General features: G+C 40.2%; 2 protein-coding genes across 3 annotated transcripts in view; one reads left to right on the top strand and one right to left on the bottom strand.

The window, feature by feature from the left end:
* slc50a1 (solute carrier family 50 member 1) overlaps positions 1-6,454 on the top strand; it is a 39,299-nt gene extending 32,845 nt beyond the window's left edge. The window contains exons 5-6 of the mRNA XM_037676637.1: positions 6,219-6,288; positions 6,333-6,454. Of these exons, the coding sequence (XP_037532565.1) occupies positions 6,219-6,288; positions 6,333-6,454 (192 nt within the window). The remainder of the gene's footprint in view (positions 1-6,218; positions 6,289-6,332) is intronic.
* A 1,273-nt stretch (positions 6,455-7,727) lies between these two features.
* On the bottom strand, positions 7,728-19,467 carry trim46a (tripartite motif containing 46a). 2 transcript variants are annotated; one of them, XM_037676932.1, is made up of 12 exons: positions 19,408-19,467; positions 18,493-18,782; positions 17,722-17,877; positions 16,951-17,149; positions 16,730-16,876; positions 16,566-16,661; positions 14,653-14,906; positions 11,924-12,045; positions 11,493-11,822; positions 8,791-9,020; positions 8,593-8,660; positions 7,728-8,224 (listed from the first exon to the last, which is right to left on the bottom strand). In XM_037676932.1, exons 1-12 carry the CDS (start codon positions 19,465-19,467, stop codon positions 7,789-7,791), a joined length of 2,388 nt encoding a protein of 795 aa, XP_037532860.1. In that variant the 3' UTR covers positions 7,728-7,788. The 2 variants fall into 2 exon arrangements, with proteins under 2 accessions (XP_037532860.1, XP_037532861.1); XM_037676933.1 differs by having other exon boundaries at positions 17,722-17,872; positions 18,524-18,782.
* Between the last annotated feature and the right edge of the window lie 3,069 nt (positions 19,468-22,536).

Raw genomic sequence — 22,536 nt, 5'->3', positions numbered from 1 at the left:
CATGTTACTCCTCTTCTGATCAATAATATCATCATCTGCATGATTCACGTATGACTTCGATGAATTGTCTTATGACCAACATAAAAACGGTTGGAAATTCCTGTGTATCCATTTAACGCTTGCGTGTCAACACTCCTGTTTACAAGGAGTCCGGTTTGACAAGAGTGTGTAAACTACTGCTTAGAAATGACGTAACAACGCAGGAGCACGGGACAGCGTAACTCTAAATGTAGGAAGAAACAAAAATCTGTACAACTCAGTAAAAGATGCTGTAAAGGGGGATTCTGTGGATAAATTATGAATATCTTACCTGTTGTAGACAACTTGTTGAATGAAAGTGAGTCATCTATGACGTTCATTTCAATTCAATTCAATTGAAAAATACCTTGTTAATCCCAGAGGGAAATTAAATGTTGTAACTTATCATACTGGTTTCATTAAAGAGTTGTTATAGATGCTGATGGCTGTGGGCAGGAAGGATCTCTTGTAGCGGTCTGTCCTACAATGGATTTGAAGAAGCCTCTGACTGAAGACACTCTGTTGTTGTATGACAGTCTGATGAAGAGGGTGCTGAGGGTTGTTTATAATAATCTTCATTTTATGAAGAATCCTTCTTTGTACAGTCATCTCCAAAGGTTCTAGAGGAGTAGAACCTGTTACCGTTTCTCCTGAAATCTACAATCATCTCTTTTGTTTGTTCACATTCAAGATGAGATGATTGTTTCCACATCATGCCACAAAGCGATCCACCAGTTCCCTGTACTCAGCTTCTTGTCCATCTCTGATACACCTGACCACTGCAGAGTCATCTGAATATTTCTGCAGATGACAGGAGTCTGTTTTGTACTGGAAATCTGAGGTGTACAGAGTGAAAATGAGTGGTGAGAGTACAGTACCCTGTGGTGCTCCTGAGCTACTGACCACCTGGTTAGACACACAACCCTTCAGTCTCACAAACTGTGTTTGTCAGGTAGTCTTTGATCCAGGTGATTGTTGAGGCCTCCACCTGAGTCTTCTGGAGTTTCTGACAAAGCAAATCAGGCTGGATTGTGTTAAATGCACTGGAGAAATTAAAGAACATGACTCTCACAGAGCTGTCTGCCTTTTCTAGATGACACTGAGTTTGCTGAAGCAGGTGTACGGTGGAATCTTAAACTCTAAGTCCTTTCTGATAAGTAAACTGCAGTGGGTCCTGATATGTGCTTGTTTGTCTAGTCAGGTGGGTCAGCAGAAGTCTCTCTAGGACCTTCATGATGTGGGATGTCAGGGCAACAGGTCTATAGGACTGGTTTTATTTGGTACTGGGACAAGGCAGGAGGTTTTCCACATACTGGACACATCAAGCTGACGTGAGTTGTAATAACACACAGATCTTCTTTGAAATATTGCCTCCAAGTTTTATTTAAACTTATTATTATTTATTTATTTATTTATTTTTATGAAAAGAGCCAAAACAAATGTGTGCAATGGGTCACGATGGAATATCTTTGTGCTGAATGAACCTCAAAAATTAATCCATCTTCACTCATTTTAAAACTTTTGAATTGAAAAGAAGCTCAGACTAAAACAGAAAAGAAGAACCGTCAAAAATGTGCAGGAGCTGCTACGGGAACCTGGATGTCCAAGTGGGGAGTGAGTAAACTTTTTTTTTTTAGGAGCGCCAACACTTGACAATAAGAAGTGTTTAAAAAAAGCACTAGACTCTGTGGCACAGTCCAGTCCAGTTTATTAAAAATAATGAATTCATACATCTTGACACTGCTTTTGTGTTTCACCCTTTGAGCATCAATAAACTTAGTCATAAACTTATGAACATCATAAACTTAGGGTTTTTTACCCTACTAGCCATTAGCTCATCAGTCAAAATAAAAATTTATTTTTGAGTACTGAAATCATCAAGCTATCTACAGCAGGTAAGATATGAACTAATCACAAACTTCCAACAGAACCACACTTACAAATATCAGAGGTATCTCTGTGTGCAACATGTTGTGGTAACGTTGATGTTTTTATTTGTTTCTGTTAGTGTTTTTCTGTTGCATGACTCAGCTCTTTCTAACACGTGAAATTCTCGTAGAGAAAGCAAATAAGAAAAAAAAACAAAGTCTTGGCTGAAATTAGTACATTCACTATTGTTTTAGAAAGACTGTCCCAAACAAAGAACAAAACACAATAAGTCAGAAATAAATAAATGAATTTAAACAGCTCTAAAGGGTTAAACCTCTCCTTATTTGCAGTTTAACATGAAAACATCTGAGATGGCACACAACCCACATGCTGCTTTAAATTAATTTTTCAAAAAGCAGAGACAACTCTGGCTGCAAAGCCAAACCAACAGTGCCCTCTTCTGAGGGTTTGCTGGAAGAGCTGCTGAACTTTGGCACATTTTTTTTTCACCCCCTTTCTGCTTTTAAATCTTCACCTCTGTAATTAGTCTTGTTGCATAAAGTCCATCTATCTGTGCTTTCAGAACATATCTGTACATCACCCTGTCAGGGGAACAACAGAACTGTGCTCGCTCCCTGTTCAACAAGCTCTGCCGCTCTGTAACGACTCACAAACCCACAGCTCATCGGTTGTCCTGCTGCTTTCAGGGAAACAAATGTTTCCTGTTTCTGTGCAGATTAGTTGGATTAACTTTGTATGCACTGGCGTTTTCTAATCAAACAGCTTCAGGCAAATGATTAAATGAACGCTTGCCTTTTCATGCACACACTCGTCACTTCTTTCTATTGCCTGAAGAAAGAGGGCTATTTTTGATCAAATTCCCCGTAAGCGTATGTTTGTGCTTGAGAGACATATTTACAGTGTGTAGAAGGCAACAAGCTGCATGGATCAAATTATATACATTTTGTTTTTGTAGGACAGCCATGAATTTTGTTTCTTTCATGGCAATTAAGTGATGAAAACAGGTCTAGATTCTCAAAGTTTACCTGTGAAGGAAAACTCAACGTTTTTCATTATTATCCATGTTTTACCGCTCGTCCCAGAAGTTTTCTTGACTCATATCGCAAAACAAAAAGTTTAGAAGGATTCAGCTTCAAAAGGGAAATCGTTCCAATTTTTATAAAGTGTTCATGTGCAAAAGGTTATGCACAATCACTATTTTTTATTTACCTTTATTTAACCAGTCAAATCCCATTGAGATCACAGATCTCTTTTGTAAGGGAGGCCTGGGCCTGAAGGCAGACTAACATGCATGTTTTTAGTCTGTGGGAGGAAACCGGAGTACCCGGAGAAAACCCACGCAAGCACGAGAAGAACATGCAAACTCCACGCAGAAAGACCCCAGGTCCAACTGGGGATTGAGCCCAGGACCTTCTTGCTGTGAAGCAACAGTGCTAACCACTGAGCCGCTGCGCAGCCACTATCTTACCTGTTTGCAGATTTTTGAATGACCTGTCGGGAGAAACAGATTTTAATTCTGACCAAATAAACAACTTAACAGCTACTCCATCCAGGGCTTAATTAGTAAACAGATTGATGCCAGAACGCAAATAGCAGGTGGGCTGGCTGGGGTGGGAATGTGTGGGGGCTCCCCCAGAAAATTTTGAATAAAGTAGATGCAATTTCCTGCATTTTGGTGTATTTTAACAGCTTGTTAAACATCTACGTTTACTTATATTTGTAAACACTCCCCTTCTGTAAAGCATCCTGCCCCCTCACCCTTACTTGACGGTTCCGCGCCGACTCTTCACTGTCCGACTCCACATATGAAACCTCCAGGCACCTCCTCCATCTGGTCATTGCTCCTGCCCATGTATGACTGCCTGGTTAGCTCAGCACTCACCTGCACTTTTAGGGGCAGATCATTTTTTTAAGGGTAGAGGCGAAAATGTTACTTGCGCAAAATCCATCTAAAGCAGGTAAGATGTTTGTTTGTAACGTTTTCACAGAACCTCATATAAAAGAATCTGAACATTTTTTTATATTCTTAAAATGGTGTATTGACATGCTATTATTTGTACTCAATATTTTTGAAGCTCAAGAGAAAAGTAAAAAAGTTGATAACATTGCTATATATATATATATATATATATGTGTGTGTGTGTGTGTGTGTATGTATGTATATACTGTATATATTATATAATGCATATAATGTGCATTTTATAGCAAAAAGTGTAAGAAATGTTACAGATTTATTTTTTTTTTTTCCCTCATGACATGATGGAAGTGTTCTTCCAAATAGGTCAATTCTAAGATAAAGAGATTCTGATTACAGAAGCTACAGTCTGAAGCCATTCAAGTGTTGTGCGGGCACAACAGTAGAGTTGTTCAAAACACCAAACACAAAGACAGATTAATAAATTGGTTCAGGATACAAAGGAGTCTGAGGAGCTCCAGTCTTTTCCCAATTCGTACATGACCAAAAAAGAGAAACAAACAGGCAAAATGAGAAATACACACATAAATAGATAACACAAGGGAGATACACAACAAAGGTAAAATATAAATCAGGGTTAAAGATGAATGAAACACCAACTCTTCAGAATGCGGCTTCAAAATGACAAAATGTGTAGAAGAGGCGTAAAATGACCCAAATGTGACCAAGAATGACCACAAGAAATGCAAAACTTTACAAAAAGCTTAGTAATAATAAAAAAAATGACATAAAACATTCATAAAGAGAAGCATAATGACCATAAAGAAAGACACGGAATAAATAGAAAGGCATAAAGAACAAATGGCAACCACAGCAGACGCAGGCAGAACCATTAAAATCAGAATCCCATTTTCCAAACAGGAAGTGTGCAACACGTGTGAAGTCCTCATACAAACAAACACACATATACATAATTGTAACAGCACGGTGCACGACGTCTAGAGCCTTCAGTGGAGTGTCAGGAGTGTGTCGGCACAGAAAACATGAAAGTTACAGCCAATGCTCACGCACACACCAAACCCACCAGACAGCTTCCTTTATTCTCCAAAAACAACAAATAACACTTTAGTGGCAACTAAATAAAATACATTCTACTGTGAGAAAAAAATAAAGTAAAAAATAAAGTAATGTAAAAAAACCAAGTCTTGTACTTTTATATCTATTATTAATTTCACTAACCTTTAACATTTATGTGCATTTGACTCAGACACACAATCCAAAACATGACAACTCCTCTCTTTATATAAAAGTTTAGAACATCCATTTTTGTTTATGGGTCAAGCAGTGATGAAAACATCATTCATTCAGAAGCTTTTAGATTTTTGTTGCAGTGTGAAAACCCGAAGGCGGCTGTGTGCAGAACGATGCAGCTGCACGGGTTCTTCAAAAGGCAAAACTGGGCCGTTCTGTTCCATGTGGTTCCAACGGAGGACATTCCTGACAATATTCACATTCTCTAATACTGTGTTATATTCACATTAACACATCTTAAAGAGAGAGTTCAGATCTTTTGATGTGGGGTTTTGTGGAAATGCTATAAGCAGGTAATATCTTACCTGCAGTAGATAGCTCTTTGAATTATCGCAGTTTGGAGAAAACTGGTTTAATTCTGAACAGACTAATGAGCTAATGGCTACTCACGGCAGGTTAAAGACTAAAGTGTGTCTCACTGGGAGACAACTGTTAATGGAGACACATAAATGTGAAAAAATGTGCAAAATTTCACTTACAATCACACTAAATGTTTGCACCAGCTCTGGGCCATAATTAACCAGGAGTTTACATAAACTGAGTAAAACAACACGACTTCAGTGCTCCAGAATTACAAAAACTAAAGCAAAAGTGGTTTGAATCATGCCCCAGGCTACTGTAACGACTGTGACTACCGTATTTTAGGAGAAAATTAAGTTCCCTAATCTTTTAAACACAAAAAGTATAACTCCCGCAAATGTTTTAAGACATTTTGGAAACTCCATCGTGTATGCTGTTTGCAGTTTCTGCCAAAAGGCTCAAGCCATTGAGCTGTTAGCTTAAAGTGGATTTCTGCTGTCTTACAACAACCAGTCTCAAAACATTTGTAGCAGTTTATGCAAACTCTTTAACAAAAGATAATACAGTAGTCCCTCGCGAATTCATGATTTTTCAAAGTAGGATTGAACACAAAAAAAAAAATTGTACAGGATACATGATTGTCAACTTTAATATGACTTATGAGATTGGGACAGTACTGGATACTGTACAGTAAAAAGTTAACAAAAAATTTAAATACTTCGAACGGGTGCTGCCATTTTGTAGTTTTCTCTCAATAAGCCTGCACTGTATCTCCGCTCATAAGGACTACATTTCCCAGAAGCCAACCGTGCCCTGCCCAGAATCCCCACTGCCTTCTGCTGAAATACATAGAAGTAAAGTTTTGATCTGATCTGAAAAAGTTTGGTGCTTATTGCAGTGACTTCGGCGCCCAAAGGATTCAGAGAGCCACACGGAACCCACCGGGAACAGGACCAGAACTGGAGCAGAACTGAGCAGAACGGGACCTCCAGAACCATCGGCAAATCTGAGAGCTGGTAGCCGGCCCATGGGGACTTTCGAGCTGGGGAGATGCCGTCAAAGGTCCGGCTACGCTCTGGAACACACCAGAACTTTCTAAAATCTCTTTATCAGACTGCCGGGCCCACGCTGGCCATCCAAACCCCAACCCCAATGTGCTTTGGCGCTCAATGGCTGCACAGAACTGGATCAGAACTGAGAGCCGCGGCTGTTTGGCCAGCTGGTGAGTAAAATTTAGTAGCTACATTTAAGTATGTTGTTAAAATTAATAGGTTTAAAGTTTAGAACGTGGGCTTTGTCGCTGCAGGGTAGGTCTGCAGAAACGGAACCGAGTGGAACCGAGAGCCGCTCCTGTTCTGCAGAGCCTGGTGAGTAAAACTTAGTAGCTACATATACGTATGTTGTAAAAATGATGCATGTTTAGGAGTTTAGAGTGTTTAGATAGAGTGTGGGAAGGATTTCTAAAGCCTTAAAATATATATAAATACTAAAATAAATATAATGCCACTACTTCATGGATTTTTAGCTATTACGGGGCGTGGGGTTGGAACGTTACCCCCGAAATAAATGAGGGACTACTGTATTGTTCATTTCACATTACAGTCATTGTGTAAGAATTATAGATCTTCCTGCAGGAGGTGCCCTAGGCTGCACAGGAAGTGCTACAGTTAGCTGTGGCCCTGATTGAACTCAAAAATAAACGTAAAATCCTGTGTACATAAAAGTGCTAAGTGAAAGTGTTGGCTACATAAAGTTTTTTTTTAAAGCCTGGTCTGCTAAGAAAGAAACATTTATGACTGGACTTTTTTTTTAAGATGACAGAAATCCACTTTGTTGGGCTCACTCAGACTAGCCATTAGCTCATCAGTCTGGTCACGATTAAACTGCGTTTTTCCAACCTGAAGCTGACCAAATAGCTATCTACAACAGGTAAGACATTAACTGTTCATAGCTATGAGCCATGAGAGTTCATAGCCACAGAACCCCATTTCCAAAGATTTAAACATTCCGTTGAACATTTCTTAAGCTGTGTAAACAGAAAAGATTAAAAATTTGACAACAGTACGTCAAGTGTTTTTTGCAGGTAACAGACTAACATCTGCAACATGTGCATTATTTGTCACATGCATCTTGTCTTGTCCTGCCATTCTGAGACAAAATAGATCCACGTGAAAGGACAGCAGGTTTGTCTAATGTTGCGGTCCTTTTCTTAAAGAGGTTCTTCAACAGCGATACAAGGTCTGACTCACCCTGCCAACAGGATTCTGCATAGTCTAAAACCACTTCAGCCACAATGTCCAAAGGAGAATTGCAAAGTTAGGGAGAGACGGCTGGAACGTGTGTAAATAAGCCGTTTATTTTCTTGCATTTGTTGCTCGTGTTTTGATGGTCACCCTCCGTGGCGGCGGCTCCTCGATGATCCGATTGGCCACGAGGTCCTGCAGCTGTAGCGCTCCGCCGCCGATGAAACAAAACGCCGGACACACCGGAGCGGAGCAGTCCACGTGTCCCTCCCACAGGATACGCAGGGAGTGGGCATCGTAGAAGGTGACCCGGCCTTTGTCGCAGTCCAGACACACCCCCAGCCGAGGAGGGAGGGGAGCGGTGTGAGGGTGAGGCCCGCCATTGTGGGAGTGCAGTCCTCGCTGACTGTGGCTGTCACTGTGGCTCGGAGTGAGACTGTGTCCTTTCGGGAGAAGGATCTTACCTGTGCCCACGGTGAGAAAGCAAAAAGGTGGGGAGTCCTGGCTGTCTTCTGCCCCGCTGTCATGGCCGCTGTCTGGGTCACAGCTGGGAGTGGGGGAGACGAGAGCACATCAGGTTGAAAAGGGCAAAACTAGAAGAAGTGGCTCATATTTCAAAATAACTAAATGATTTCTACAATTTATTGATAATTCATTGATAATGCTGTATCAGTTGACAAATCATACAAATTAATCTGATTCCAGCTAATCGATATTAGCCAAAACAAAAATGGCTGCAGCTCGGTGATTTTACAGACACAGAGCTAAGATTTGACGTGGTAGTACCTGAGAGTCATTCACAACACACTCTTCAAGCGTGTCGTCTCGTGATATCTATGAGACTGCACATAAGATGACTAAAGGTTTTACTCTTTCATCCTGTATTTTAAAAGATATGAAACTCTGTTTTGTTACCGAGGGCTCGTCACATCCTGAGGAAGATGGAACCACTCCTGTAATTTAGCCTCCTGCCCAACCCCCACCTGCGTATGTAGAAGAAAAAAAAAAAAAAAGAAGAGCAAACTAAGAAAAACAAACCAGAAAATGTTTGACCACACAAGCTCCATGTCTATTCAAGCTGCTGTTAAAGAAAAAACAAAAACTTTCCCTTACCTTCACCAAGTAAGACCCAGGCTCCACGGAGCATGCCCAGTAGTGTCTGCCTTGAGTGACAGCCAGGTCCGCCACCAGCAGGTCAGAGGTCAAGTGGCACGAGGTGAGGGCGCGATCCGCAGCCTGAAGAAGAGAAATACCGGGCACGCTGCGGGCGTAAGTCTGCCCTCTACCCAACGCTAAGCGGTCAGCATGAAGACCCCAGCGAGAGTCCAAGGAGAAACTCAAAACTGAAAGAGAAGAAGAAATGTAACCCAGGTTAAAAAAAAAGAGAGTTGAAAGAGAAGAAGTCAACAAAACTATCAAGAAACAAACAGAAGGAGACAAAAAAAAGTGACAAACCAGTGAAAATGTATGTTTTGGTAAAATAAATGCTGAACGACAGCTGAAATTTACAAAAAAAGCTGAACTGAGTAAAGGAGCAGAACACTAACTAAAAGCTAAAAGAAGCATAAGGTTAGCTAATGGCTATATGTACCATTAGGCTAGCTAAAAGTAGCAAAATGCTAACGAAAAGGGGCAAGGGTACGCTAAGTACTAAAACACTAGCTAAAAGCTAGAAGTAAAAAAAGTTTGCTAAAAGCTAAAAAAAACAAAAGTCTAAATTAAAGCAAAATATATCAACATTTATAAAAAAGGCTAGCTAAAATATAAATGTATAAAAGTATGATACTAACATTTTATTATCTTAAAGTGCCAAAAGCCTAAATGGAAGCTAAAAGTAGCAAAAAAAAAAAAAACAGCTAAAAGTAGCTTTAAAAAAAATAACAAAATGCAAAAGTAGCAAAAACTAAAAACTAAAGTTAGCATAAAAAGGCAAAAATAGCACAAATATGCTGAAGATTTCAATGAAAGCAATATTTTTGAGGGATTTTTTTTTCTACGTGGGAAGTATTGGGAAATAAAGTTAAATATTTAGAAAAATATAAATATAATAAAAAAAAACAAAGTCACAGCATTTATCCCCCAAATGAAAAATTTGATATGGGAATGGCTAAAAAAGCACGAATTATGCAGTCGTAGTCAAACTGGGAAAATGTTGCAGAAAAATGAAAAGCAGGAAAACAATAATGTGAGCGCTGACTCAACATTTACACAACAATAAAAACAAAGCTACAAATAATGAGAGTGGAAAATGTTGAAAGAAGCAACTTTATCAGACAGAAACAAGAAAAACAGACCAGTACATTTCACCAGTGTTCTAGCAAGTTAGCTAAAACCAGGAAATACTGTAGTTCAAAACAAAACTTCTCAAACAATAAAGAACTTCTGAAAGTGCAGAAAGACAGACCTGCAGCATGAAAGACAGAAGCAGAAGGTTTATGACTGGGATGATGACACTGGAATGCAGAGAAAAAAGCAAATCTGTGCGGAAACTAAGATAGAAAAAAGTGGGAATGGAGGAAATCAAGGGATGGAGAGAAAAGAAAAAACAAGATTAGTCAATTAATTGATAAACGACAACAATGGGAAGAAAATGATCTTTTTTTCCAACTATTTCAGCAGCAAAAGTTACTACAAAGTTCCTGGAGAAACTTTGACAGACTGCCATGCTGCTTTCAATTTAACATTTTGATTTGACAGTACTATGTGTTGGAGCTACCACTATACCAAATTTCAGATGAATAGTTCTACATTGGCCGAATTATCAATTGTTTTCCTTTAGCTAAGGTGGCCACGTTGGATTTTTGATTTGGATTCAGTATGTGATGGGGAATGGTCTCAGTTACAACCTCATCAAATTTCAGCACTGTATGTGGAAAAATAGCTGAGTTAAAGCCATTTAAATGCAGCTTTGTTGGCCATCTTGAATTTTTAGATTTGAATTCAGTATTTAATGGGAAATGCTCTTGGCTAACATCAAATTTCTGCTCAATATCTCCAAAAAATGGCTGATTTTAAGTGTTTTTGTTTTGTTTTGTTTTAGCTCAGGCAGCCATTTTGGATATTTGATTTGTAGCCAGAGTCTATTAGGGATTGTTCTCAGCTATCAATACACCAAATTTCAGCTGAGTAGCTCTAAAAACGGCTGAGTTATCGTATTTATTCCCTTTTAGCTAAGGCAGCCATCTTGGATAATTGATTTGTATAAGAAATGCATAACAGCTCACTCTCAGCTACAACCATATTAAATTTAAGCTCAATATCTCAAAGAATGACTGCGTTATAGTAAATTCTGTGTTTGCGGAGGTAGCTGTGGCAGCCATCTTGAATCAAAATGGCTCCAAACGTTAATCAGTTCTTGTGCTACATCTGAAGATTACTTTTTGTGAGTTTCAAACAAATCCAACAGTGATTTTCTAAGAGCTCTCCACTCTCAGTCATGTGACGTCACAGCTGCAGTTAGGGTGGTGTTCTGTCAGGCTTTTTGTATGGGGAAAAATTGTATCTTCATTTTCAAATTACGTTGCCATGGTAACTGGCAACGCCAGTAAAAGCAACAGCACACATCATGGCGCCAAACCGGTCATTTTGATATAACATTTGTGGGGGTACACGTTGCAGTTCAAGTTGCATTAAAGTTGATGGAAGAGTAAGATGTAAAGTTAAGAAACCCTTGTCAGGTGGATAATAATAGGTGCTGCCTTTAGGCAGTCCCCAATTATCAGTCTTTAAATTCAGAATGGAATGAAAGTGCATTTGAAACAAGGGTACAGATTTGCACGACGTACGAAATAATTGCTAGCGTGTGCGCGTCTTACCTGGTGCGGGAGGTGTGTGGAGGTAAACCTCTTCACTGTACTCCCCAAACCCAGCCTTGTTGCAGCCCCTCACCCTGAGAACGTACACGCTGTCCATCTGCAGCCGCTCGATCACCGCGCTGGTCCCTTTCACCTCGTTCAGGTGCTGCCACGGCGTAGAGGAACTGGGGGAGCCGGCGCCGCCCCACACGGCTCCGGCTCCCCCGGCTCGGCGCTGGTACTCGACAGAAAAGTGCCAGGCCGGCGCCGAGTCCTGAGGGAGGCGCCAGCACAGAAACAGCTGGTCATAAGCTAGAGTTTTCTGAGTATCGATGACGGGAGCCAGAGGAGCTACAGAGCAGCAGAACGATCAAAATACAGACAGAGGTCACTGATGTCAGAGGTCACTGATGTCCATCAGAAATGGCTGCACAACAAGAGGATGAGCTCACCTTGTATGAACTGCACGCTGTTGATGAGTTTGATTTCTTTGGATGCATCGAGGTGGAAGTGTCTGAAGGAGGTCTCAGCAGCAACAGAGAAACTCTGCAGGTTGTCTTTGGCTTTCAGCAGCCTGCAGAGCGAAAGGTGGCGTTGAAACGAAGAGAAAAAAAAAACATTTATTTTAAAAAAATTCAAAATAAAAGAGCTTGTAGCTTTAAATGCTGAACTTTTAAACAGCGACCTTAAATCAGAAATCAGAATCAAACTTCTACAAATCAAATCCCTCCTACAAGTCAATCCTCAGTTAATCACACCTTCTCTTTTTCTCCGTTCTCAGTTAGTGAGGTCAATAAACTGTTAATAGATCTTGATTCTAAAGAATCTGCAGGACCAGATGAACTTCCACTTTATTTCTTAAGGCTGGCTGCTCATATCATCACAGTCCCTGTGACCCCGCTTCAATCTTCAATCTCTCCATAAGACAAAACTCCATCCCAGACACTTGGAAAACAGCCTTTGTTCTTCCTTTACTGAAGGGAGGTGACCCCACCTCGCTGAACAACTATCGACCAATCTTTAAACTCTGCATTTTAGCCAAGGTTCTAGAAAACTTGATAAACTTTCAAATCAAAAATTACCTGGACTCATTTAACATCTTACCTCCACATCAATCTGGTTTCAGGAAACAACACAGCACAACCGCTGCTTCACTGAAGGTTCTTAATGATGTTGTTGAAGCACTGGATGTGAAGGATTATTGTGCTGCACTTTTCTTAGACCTGTCTAAAGCTTTTGACACTGTGGATCAGAACATTTTGTGCCATAAACTCTCAGAAATCTGTTTCTCAGATCACACCATTGGTTGGTTCTCTAACTATCTTTCAGACCGGAGGCAACGTGTTCAACATAATGGTACTTCCTCCAGTTATTTAACATTCAACAATGGTGTACCACAAGGCTCAGTCTTAGGACCCACCCTCTTTACAATCTACATAGGTAATGTAGGTCAGAGCATCCCTGATGCATCCATACATTTCTATGCTGATGACACAGTTGTATATTGTCGAGCTAAAACTGTTGCTAAGGCTTTCCAGCTTTTGAAATCTGCATTCAACTACATTCAGACAGATTTGTTCCGCCTCAAACTTGTCCTAAATGCAGATAAATCCAAAGGGAGGCTTTTTTCAAATAGGAAGTTGGTCCCAGCAGTTCTTCCTCCAATTTTATCCTCAAATGGTGTCCCCATTGAGTTTGTTGATTCCTATAAATATTTGGGTATCTTGGTCGACTCACATCTCTCTTTTAAGCTCCATGTGGAAAACTTGATAAAGAAACTGAAAGTTAAACTGGGTTTCTTTTTCAGAAACAGATCCTGTCTAACCCTGAATGCTAGAAAACGCCTCGTATCTGTGACTTTCCTTCCCTCAATTGATTTTGGTGACATTATTTACATGAACGCTCCTACAAGAACCCTGCAGATGTTGGATGCTGTCTATCATGGTGCACTAAGATTCATAACTGGCTGTGATTATCGTACCCACCACTGCACCCTGTATTCACTGGTTAACTGGACATCATTACCTTCATGCAGACTCTCTCACTGGTACATTTTCTTCTTTAAATCACTTCTTGGTCTGCTGCCTTCATACATCTCCTCCTACATGTCTCTGCGTGAGTGCAGCTACAGCGTGCGCTCTCAGGACATTATTACCTGCAGTGTTCCCTCAGTGCGAACTGAACTAGGCAAAAGGGCCTTCTTCTACTCTGCTCCTGTTTCCTGGAATATCTTACAAAAACATTTGAAGCTCTCGACCTTGACCTCTCTAAGTGTCTTTAAGAATCTGTTGGACTCCTGGCAGGGACCAATGCTGACATGTTCCTGTTTTTAGTTTTCTACATTTGCCTTACAATCTAGCTGTTTTGTTAATTTTTTTGCCATCTTATTTGTAAAAAAAAAAAAAAAAATCTGTATGCCTTTTTGTGGCTGTCTATTGTTGTCGCTGTTGTCCATTGTTGTCATCATTCTTTGTTGAAATCAGGTCTCTCTTGTAAATGAGTCCTGGAGGCTCAATGGGATTTATCTGTCTAAATAAAGGTTGAATGAAAATGTTCTGGGGGGGGAGGGGGGGTGACGTTCAGCTACTACCCCAACACATTTTAGCTCATATCTGCAAAAGTGATTGCATTAAAGCCACTTTTGTGTGTTCTCAGGTCAGATAATTGTGGCGGCCATCTTGAAACAGGTTGACTCCAAACATTAAACAGCTGTAGAAGAACATCTACTGATTATTTTTTGAAAGTTTCAATAAGATCCATCCATTGGGTTGAGAGATATTTTGCTAACAGACAGATGGGATTGAATCATCATCCATCTGTTCATGTTTTACACATCACTCTCATGCAATCCGTTACCTCTTGGATTATATGTTGGAGATTATGCTCAGCTACTACCACTAGAAATTTTATATTAGCATCTGCAACACTGACTGAGTCATGGACACTTTTGTGTTTGCTGAGGTCAGATAATTGTGGCGGCCATCTTGAAACAGGTTGACTACAAACATTAATCGGCTGTAGCTGTGAATCCAATCATCACATTCTGAAAATGTTATTAAAATCTGCTCAGTGGAGATACTTTTACATAAACACACAGACACGAGCAGTTGCGTCCCATCATGGCGGCGGGTGACACAAACAGGAAGTGCACCATCCATGTCCATCTTGGTAACTTTCTTACCTGTTGTGCGTAACCCTCGCGGCCTGAACGAAGCAGGGGGCGTCCGTCTCTTTGAGCAGCTCCTGGGTGTACACCATGAGACCTGCCTGCTCCAGCAGACCCTGCTTCTCAGAGACCTGAGCGGACAGGGCCTCCTCTCTCCTGCTCCTGGACCCCTCCAGGGCCGAGGCCAAAGCCCCCTGACGCTCAGCGACCGTTGCTCCCAGCTCCCTGATGCACTGAGTGAGCTGCTGCAGAGCTACTGCACTGTTAGCCTGCAGGTGAAACATTCAGGCACCACACATCTTCATTAAACTCCTGATGTAGCTCTGAAGGAATCTTGTCTTTTTTTTTTAAAGCTCACAGATGAATTTGAACAGAAATAACTAATTCAAAACTTTTTAAAGACTGAGAACAAGGTTCTTTTAGTGGTTTGATATAGTGATTTATACAGTGATATATGGTGATATATGGTGTTATTCCACCAAAGTGCATGCTCAATAATCCAGGTATAAAATCCAACAGTGTCAGGTCATCTGGATGGTTTCTTTTTTTGTGCTGAGACGTTTCGCCTTCCATCCAGAAGGCTTCATCAGTCTAAGGAAACACCAAACAAAACTGCTTCTCCCACAGCAGCTTACTCCAAAGTGGAAAAAAACAGTTATGTTGGTGCTAAAATGGATTTTATACCTGGATTATTGAGCATGGACTTGGGTGTTTTGAACCAGTTTGACATGACTGTCGACGAGGGAGAGGGCGGGCACCGGCGGAGAGGGCGTGCCCCAGAGACCATCTTAGCACTAACATAACTGGTTTTTGGAAGGTGAAACATCTCAGCACAAAAAAAAAGTCCAGATGACCTGACTGAAAATTGTTGGATATGGTGATATTATTTCATAAAATACAAACCAAAACTCATATTTTACTTTATTTGTTTACAACATTAATAATATAAATACTGACTTTGCATTTACATGGTTGTTTTGCTATTTTTTAAGTTTTCTGTATGATTTTTACAACCGAACTATTGCAGTGCACTTTGTGAGTGTTTGTAACTTTTATACTTTTCAAAACATTTCACTTCATTTACTACATTATCTCTATAGAAATACACTGAGATCTCTGAATCCTTCAAACACGTTCCCGTAGCCTGAACAGCTAAAAGCTACTGTTAGCTTTTAGCTTTTTGGACAGGACTCTGAACCCCTCATCGCCTCCGATGTGTGTCCCATCAGTGTATGAATGTGATATGCAAGCCTTTTGTTACATGTCCTTCTAGATGTAGTTTTTAACGATCGTCCTGATATTTTCCCTTTGAGCTCGTCTTTTCTTACATTTACTTTTACCAAGTTTCCCCCATTTTAGCTTCAAGCTAGTCTTTTGCTACTTTCAGATCACCTTTTGCTAATTAAGCATTTAGCTATCCTTTTGTTGATGAAGCATTTAGCTAGCCCCTTTTTTAAATTTAGCTATGTTTTTGCTACTTTCATCGTTTAGCTTAGTTTAGGCTGCTTTTAGCTGGTGTTTTGCTACTTTAAGCTAGCCATTTAAATTTTTTATTTTTTATTTGGCTATATTTTGCTTTCAGCTAGTCTTTTGTCCCTTTGAACTTTTAACTACATTCAGCCAGAATTTTGCTTCTCAGCTTTTACTTACCGTTGTGCTACTTTTGGTTAATAGTTAGGATTTTGCCTGTTTTGCACTCAGCTAAACGTTCGTAATAATATAACTTTTATATGAGTGGTGCCCTTTGTTGCCACAGTATAAAAAATAAATGGATGCATTAAAAACAATCGTTAAAAATGCTGTTAAAGCAAAGAAGCAAAATCATTAACGGTCGACAGTTCCAACACTTGAACAGATCAGCTGTTGTAAATTCAGTCATGTAGCATTGAACGTAATGGCAGTTGTGCAGGATGAGATCGTTTACGCACCTCCATCTGTTTAATTGCAGCTTCCAGCTGAGTGATCTGACTCTGTATGGTCTCCTGATTGGCCAGAATGAAGCTGACTTCTTTGTTGATCTTGTCCTGTAAAAACAACAAGGTTGGTGTGGCTGCTGGATCCAGCACGGTGGAAACTCGATGTGCACACGGACCTTGAGGGCCTGGTAGGCCTGCGCTATAGGTAAAACCTTGTGTCCATGGTGGACTCGGCGGAGCTTACAAAGCGGACACACCAGCTTTTGGCAGTTACGGCAGTACCACTGCAGTCTCTCCTGCTCGTGCTCCGTGCACGTGAGGACCTGCAGCACAAAATAAGTCAAAGCACCACAGAACAGAAGCTGCTGTGAGCTGATCTCAGAAACGACAGTCAAACCTTTGGCCTGAAGCTGTTGGTGGGGAGAATGTGTTCGTGCTGGGCTCGAGGCGTCCCCCAGGGGTGGTAGAGTTTGAAACACTCGTTGCAGAAGTTCGTCTTGCAGTTGGCACAGCCCTTAGTGGCCTCCAGAGACTGAGGAGGTTTGCAGAAGCCACACATAATCGCCACGCTGCCCAGACTTATTGTCTGCCGGTACCTGAAGGGAAGACAACTCTCAGCCCAACGTGCAGCGCTGCAGAAAGAAATCTGTTTGAAAAGGAGACTCGTTCGCATCGCTCTATTTTATTTTAGCTGCCTGACCTGGATACGTCGCCGGCCTTGTTCATGTGTCTGCGCCGGTAAAACACACGGCGTCACACTTTTCTCACAAGCGTCAGCTGTTTGTGGCTACGGCTTTCTGACCCAACTTCACAACTAAGCTCACGATGATTGAGTCTGTTTGAATTATTTTAAAGTATAGTTAAAAAAAAAAGTTAATCTGACCATTTGAATGTATGCTGTCACACAGCTGTTGGTTTGATCAGGAGTAAAGGAGCGACTCATTATTGGAACAAATGACTTCCTGTTTGCCCACTTCAAGCAGTGATTGATTAGCTCGTTACGCTTTTGTAAACACGTGATGGTTGTTGTTGTCGTGGGAGCAAATGCAAACAATTTACGAGTGAAATCTGGTAACATTGCCTCCCTCTCTGCTCCATCTGATGCAACTAAAACAACTTCCTGACTTGCAGCGTCGTGCGTTTTTGTGTTCAAATGTTGCACGTCAACCTTTCAACGACGCGCTCCAGAGTGAGGTTACGAAAGCAGTCGGCGAGTCCTTTCTCCCCGAGCTCCACGTCCTGCTGACAGGAAGGACAGGGGAACAGCATGGGGGGAGGGGCCGCCTCCCGTCGCCTCAGACCGGGGTACGTCCCACATACTGGGAGAAGGTGACAGGTGCAGAGAAGGTCGGGGGAGAGGCAGAGGAGAGATGGGTGGAATAGAGTTTATAAAGTGCAGGAAGAAGCTGAGCGTCTTTAATGAAATTTGTTAAAGAAGTTGTTTAAGGTAAAAGAAGCTAAATGTAGCTAAAAGCCAAAAGTAGCTTAAGAAAACTCATATAAACACACATAAAAAAACAGTTCATGTTGAGAAAAAAAAATCTAAATAAATATTCACAAAAGTATAAACGTTACACAAACCAAAAGTCATAGCCTCCATCTCCTGCACGTTTTGACGTATGAATGGCTAAAAATACAACAAGCCGTGCTGAAATAGTTAGATTTAAAAAACAATGTGAATATTGAATCTGTGTTCACACTGCTAGCACCTTGCTTGACAGATCCTCGCTGTCTATTCCCGGCTCTTAGATGCTTCTAGCATCTTCGACCTTTTCTTTCCATGTTTTTGAATAAGAAATGAGCCAAATGCACAAAGCTCTGTGTCTCCTGTAGGACATGTTGTATCACAGCCTCATTTCTGCATTTTTATATAACTATCTCTCCTCTGTCACTTGAAAGCTGAGGTCATTTGGTTCCAGGTAAACCAAGAAACTTGATTCTTTGTGGTGCATAAAAACTGTTTCCTCTACCTGTTTTGAGGACCCTCTCGAGTCGGTCAGGAGTCCGGGGTGTGGGCCTGCGTGGCCCTCGTGGAGAGCGAGTGTTTGGTGTGGAGGCTGGAGAGTTGGGCTCCGGAGGGAGATCCGGAGGAGGGTAGCCTCTCTGTATGAGCACCTCAGCCGCACAGAGGAGACACACACTGTGCTGGCAAGGGAGAAGGACGGGCTGCTTCACCATCTCATCGCACACTGGGCAGCGCAGCTCCTGCTCCATGCTCTTCATACTGGACTGGAGGAGCAAGGAAGGAACAGAATTATTAAAACTTTAAAAAAGGGTCGGGTCAAGAAAATAAATGCTCGTTACACTAAAGTGAAGCTGTCAAGAGTTTATGAACACAAGTTTCTGTGTATAGGCCGATGTTTAATGTACAAAGAAGAAAAAAGTATTTCTAACTTGAAATTATATCAAAGAATTAGAAGAAAATAGCTTTTAAATCGTGCATGCAAGGGGGAGGCATGTCAGTCCTAACAGGCTGTGGTGGCCCCTCTTCTCTTTGCAGCAGCAGCATCCCGTTTCTATGACAACGAGCATCACCTCCGCCTTTTCGGCCCAAAGCCTTTCATGGTTTTGGCCAACAGATTTACAATAATGTTGCTAAACAGCAAACATCATCCGTTTGTCTAGAAGCTGCAACTTTTAGGATTTTTTTATTTATTTTTTTGCTCAGTCATTTTAACAGGTCCACGGATCGATACAGAAAAACCTCGCAGAGAAATGGCCCACATTCCTTCGTATGAAACACCTCTGCATCCAAATGCTCAAGAGGTTACATTTCATAACGTCCATGTGTGTTAGCTGCATAAGGCAAATGGGATATCTCGTTAAAGGCTTTAATAAAAACAGTCATACTCACATTAACGCGAACCAGCGCGTCCATAATAGAGGTAAAGGTTTGTAAGTCCGCTGCTGCCATGCTCCCTCGATTTGTAAGGGTCTCTGCGACACACAGACGGTTCCAGGAGAAGACCCGGAGACAGGTTATCCTGATGGAGCTCGATGAAGAAATCCAGGCCTTAAACTGATGAAGCGTCACCAGTAAATCATTGTGCCTGAGGAAAGCTGCTGAGGCTGACTGGGCGGAAGAGACCGAAATAAATAAATAAATAAATAATGGGGGTTGGAAATCTCCGACTCGGGCTCTTTTTGTATATCTGTTCCAGCTATTTTATGTTAAGTATAGTTTGCAAGCATGTGTCTCTTATGAATGTCCACTTCATAGGCTATAGGTAAATCCTTTTATTCTAAGGTCTCGCTTTCTCGAGGCTGCGCGTTTTTTAAGCCCAGGTTGCGTGAAGTAAGAAAAAACATAGAATACTTAAATACCTTTAAAACTTATTCTTATTTTATACCTGCGTCGCTATATCCTCTAACAACGTAAAAACAGATTTCTGAATATTTCCGTTTTTTGTTTTTTCACTGCATAATCCCCCATTTCTAGTAATTTTTAGCGTAACCACAAGATGGCAGCATCGACCATTTTATTGTTACTAATGCGCATGCTCGAATTAAGTATAAGGCATGTACAGTATTTTTATTTTATTTTTTCTTTAAGAATGTTCTGTATTATCACGCCTCCTCACAAAATGATTAAAAAGCATTTAAAAACTCTTCGCATTCACTTTTATAAACGGTTAATTTTCTACCTTAAAAGGGACATTTTTTGCCAGAAAATGCGCATGGAAGGTTCTTCCTTGACGGACGAACGGCGGGAAATTTTTGAAAGTTTGAGATTTTTGTATCCATATATTTCATTTTTCTTTTTGAATTTGGTGGTTGGCATAAACTGGAATGCGACTGGATCGGGATGACTACTCAGGTAGATTACAACGAGGATATGGATTTTGATGACTGGACTCCGGTAGGTAGAGGAGGAGGAAAAGGTAAGGGCAAAGCTGTGAGAGATGACAGAGAGCTTGGCAGCCATAGAAATAAGAGAAGCCTTGAAGAGTGTAGTTCAGAGGATGAAAACAGACTGGTTAGAAGGAAAGTGATAAATGAGGAATTTAAAGTCATACTTAAATTCAAGAAAGAAGATGAGAACATGAATCTAAGCCCTATAGCGATATCTAAAGATATAAAAAAGAAACTAGGTGAGGTGGAGTTTGCGAAAATGCTGCGTGATGGGAATCTGTTGATCAAATGTAAATCTGAAGAACAAAAAAATAAAGCTATGCAGATTGATAACATTTGCAAAAAGGTTGTTAGTGAAAAGAAAATTATTGGAGAAAACAAGGTATCACGTGGGGTTATCACTGGTATTCCACTTGAGGAAGATCTGGAAAAACTTAAAAGAAATATTCATGATGTAGAAATATGCAATTTGAAAAGGTTGTTAAAAACTGTAGATGGGAAAAGGATTGAGAGTCTCTCGGTACTTTTAGAATTTAAAGGCGAAGCTCTTCCTGATAAAATAAAAATTGGTTTCATGTGTTTTCCTGTCAGGCCTTACATCCCTCCTCCTCTGCGCTGTTACAAATGCCAAAGATACGGTCACATTGCAGCAGTGTGCAAAGGGAAGCAAAGATGTGCAAAGTGTGGTGGAGATCATAGGTATGATGAATGTGGGAAAGATGTACAGTTGAAATGTTGTAACTGTGGAGGTCAGCATAGTGCAGCGTATGGGGGATGTGAAGTAAGGAAGAAGGCAGCAGAAATACAGCACATAAAAACTGTTAAAAACATTACTTATGCAGAAGCAACAAAAATGGTGCAAGAAAAAAGAGCAGTGGGCCTACAGGGAAATCCTAAAGTTCCTCCTAGTCCAAAATCTGAATCCAGTCAAAGAACAATGACAGGAATGGAAATTACAATGGATAAATTAATTCTGTTCATGGCTTATGTTATTAACTGCACTGATCAAGTGAAGCAAAAAACTGAAAAAATCAAAATCATAGTGAAAGGTGCAGAGAAATTTCTGTCTGTGAAGGATTTATCTTGGGAATCGATCAATAAAAAGCTAGAAACTTATGGAAAACTGGGCGAAGGAAGAATATAATGATTATTCTTCAATGGAATGCAAGGAGTTTATTAGCTAATGGTCAAGAATTTAAAGGATATTTAAACAATTCGAAAAGAAAACCAGACATAATTTGTGTTCAAGAATCATGGCTCAAACCAGAATTAGATTTTGTGATAAAAGGGTACGACAGTATTAGAAGAGACAGGGAGCAAGAGAGTGGAGGAGGATGTATAATATTTATAAAACAAGGAATACAATATAGATATTTAGAAAAAGGAATAACATTAGAATGGATATCTGTAGAAATTTGGATTAATAAAGAAAGTATTAAAATATTAAATTTTTATAATCCCTGTAAAAAACTTTATTTAGATCAAATGGAGGAAATGTTTAAAAATATTGAAGGAAAAGTAATCTGTTGTGGAGACTTTAATGCTTACAGTACTTTGTGGGGTAGTAGTAATGATGCTAATGGAGAGGTGGTGGAAGAAATAATGGATCTAAAGAATTTAGTTTGCCTTAATGATGGGGAGGGGACAAGATTCAATATTAGAAATGGATCTGAATCAGCATTAGATTTAACTTTAATTTCAGAGAGTCTTGCTGGGATTAGTAATTGGCAAGTATTAAAAGAATCAACTATAGGAAGTGATCATTATCCTATATTCATTGAAATCGGTTTGGAAATGGAAACATTTGATAATGAAGGTGTAGAAAGATGGATCTTTGGAAGTGCTGATTGGGAAAAATATAAATTAATAAGTGATAAAGAAATGCAAACAGTTAATATTGATTTAGATATTGACAATTTAAATCTTTCTATTTGTGAAGCCATTTTAGGTGCTGCACGTGAAGCAATACAAAGAAAGAGAGGGAAATATAAGAAGAAAGTCGTACCGTGGTGGACAAAGGATTGTGATGTAGCAATAAAATCTCGAAATAAAGCTTTTAGATTGTTAAAAAGAAATCATAACTTTCAGAATTTTATTGAATATAAAAGGTTGCAAGCTCTTGTTAGAAGAA

Source organism: Nematolebias whitei, chromosome 5 (assembly GCF_014905685.2).
Source record: "Nematolebias whitei isolate Nwh7 chromosome 5, NemWhi1, whole genome shotgun sequence".
In the NCBI taxonomy this organism is placed as follows: Eukaryota; Metazoa; Chordata; class Actinopteri; order Cyprinodontiformes; family Rivulidae; genus Nematolebias; species Nematolebias whitei.
The sequence above is the reverse complement of the archived record's forward strand: the minus strand, read 5'-3'. Positions and strand labels throughout refer to the sequence as shown.

Coding starts and splice junctions, on each gene's coding strand:
- trim46a (XM_037676932.1), bottom strand. CDS start 19,467: ATGGCAGCAGCGGACTTACAAACCTTTACCTCTATTATGGACGCGCTG. Junction 18,783..19,407: donor ACGCGCTGGTTCGCGTTAAT/GTGAGTATGACT, acceptor TTGCTCCTCCAG/TCCAGTATGAAGAGCATGGA. Junction 17,878..18,492: donor AGTTTTTATGCACCACAAAG/AATCAAGTTTCT, acceptor CTGTCACCTTCT/CCCAGTATGTGGGACGTACC.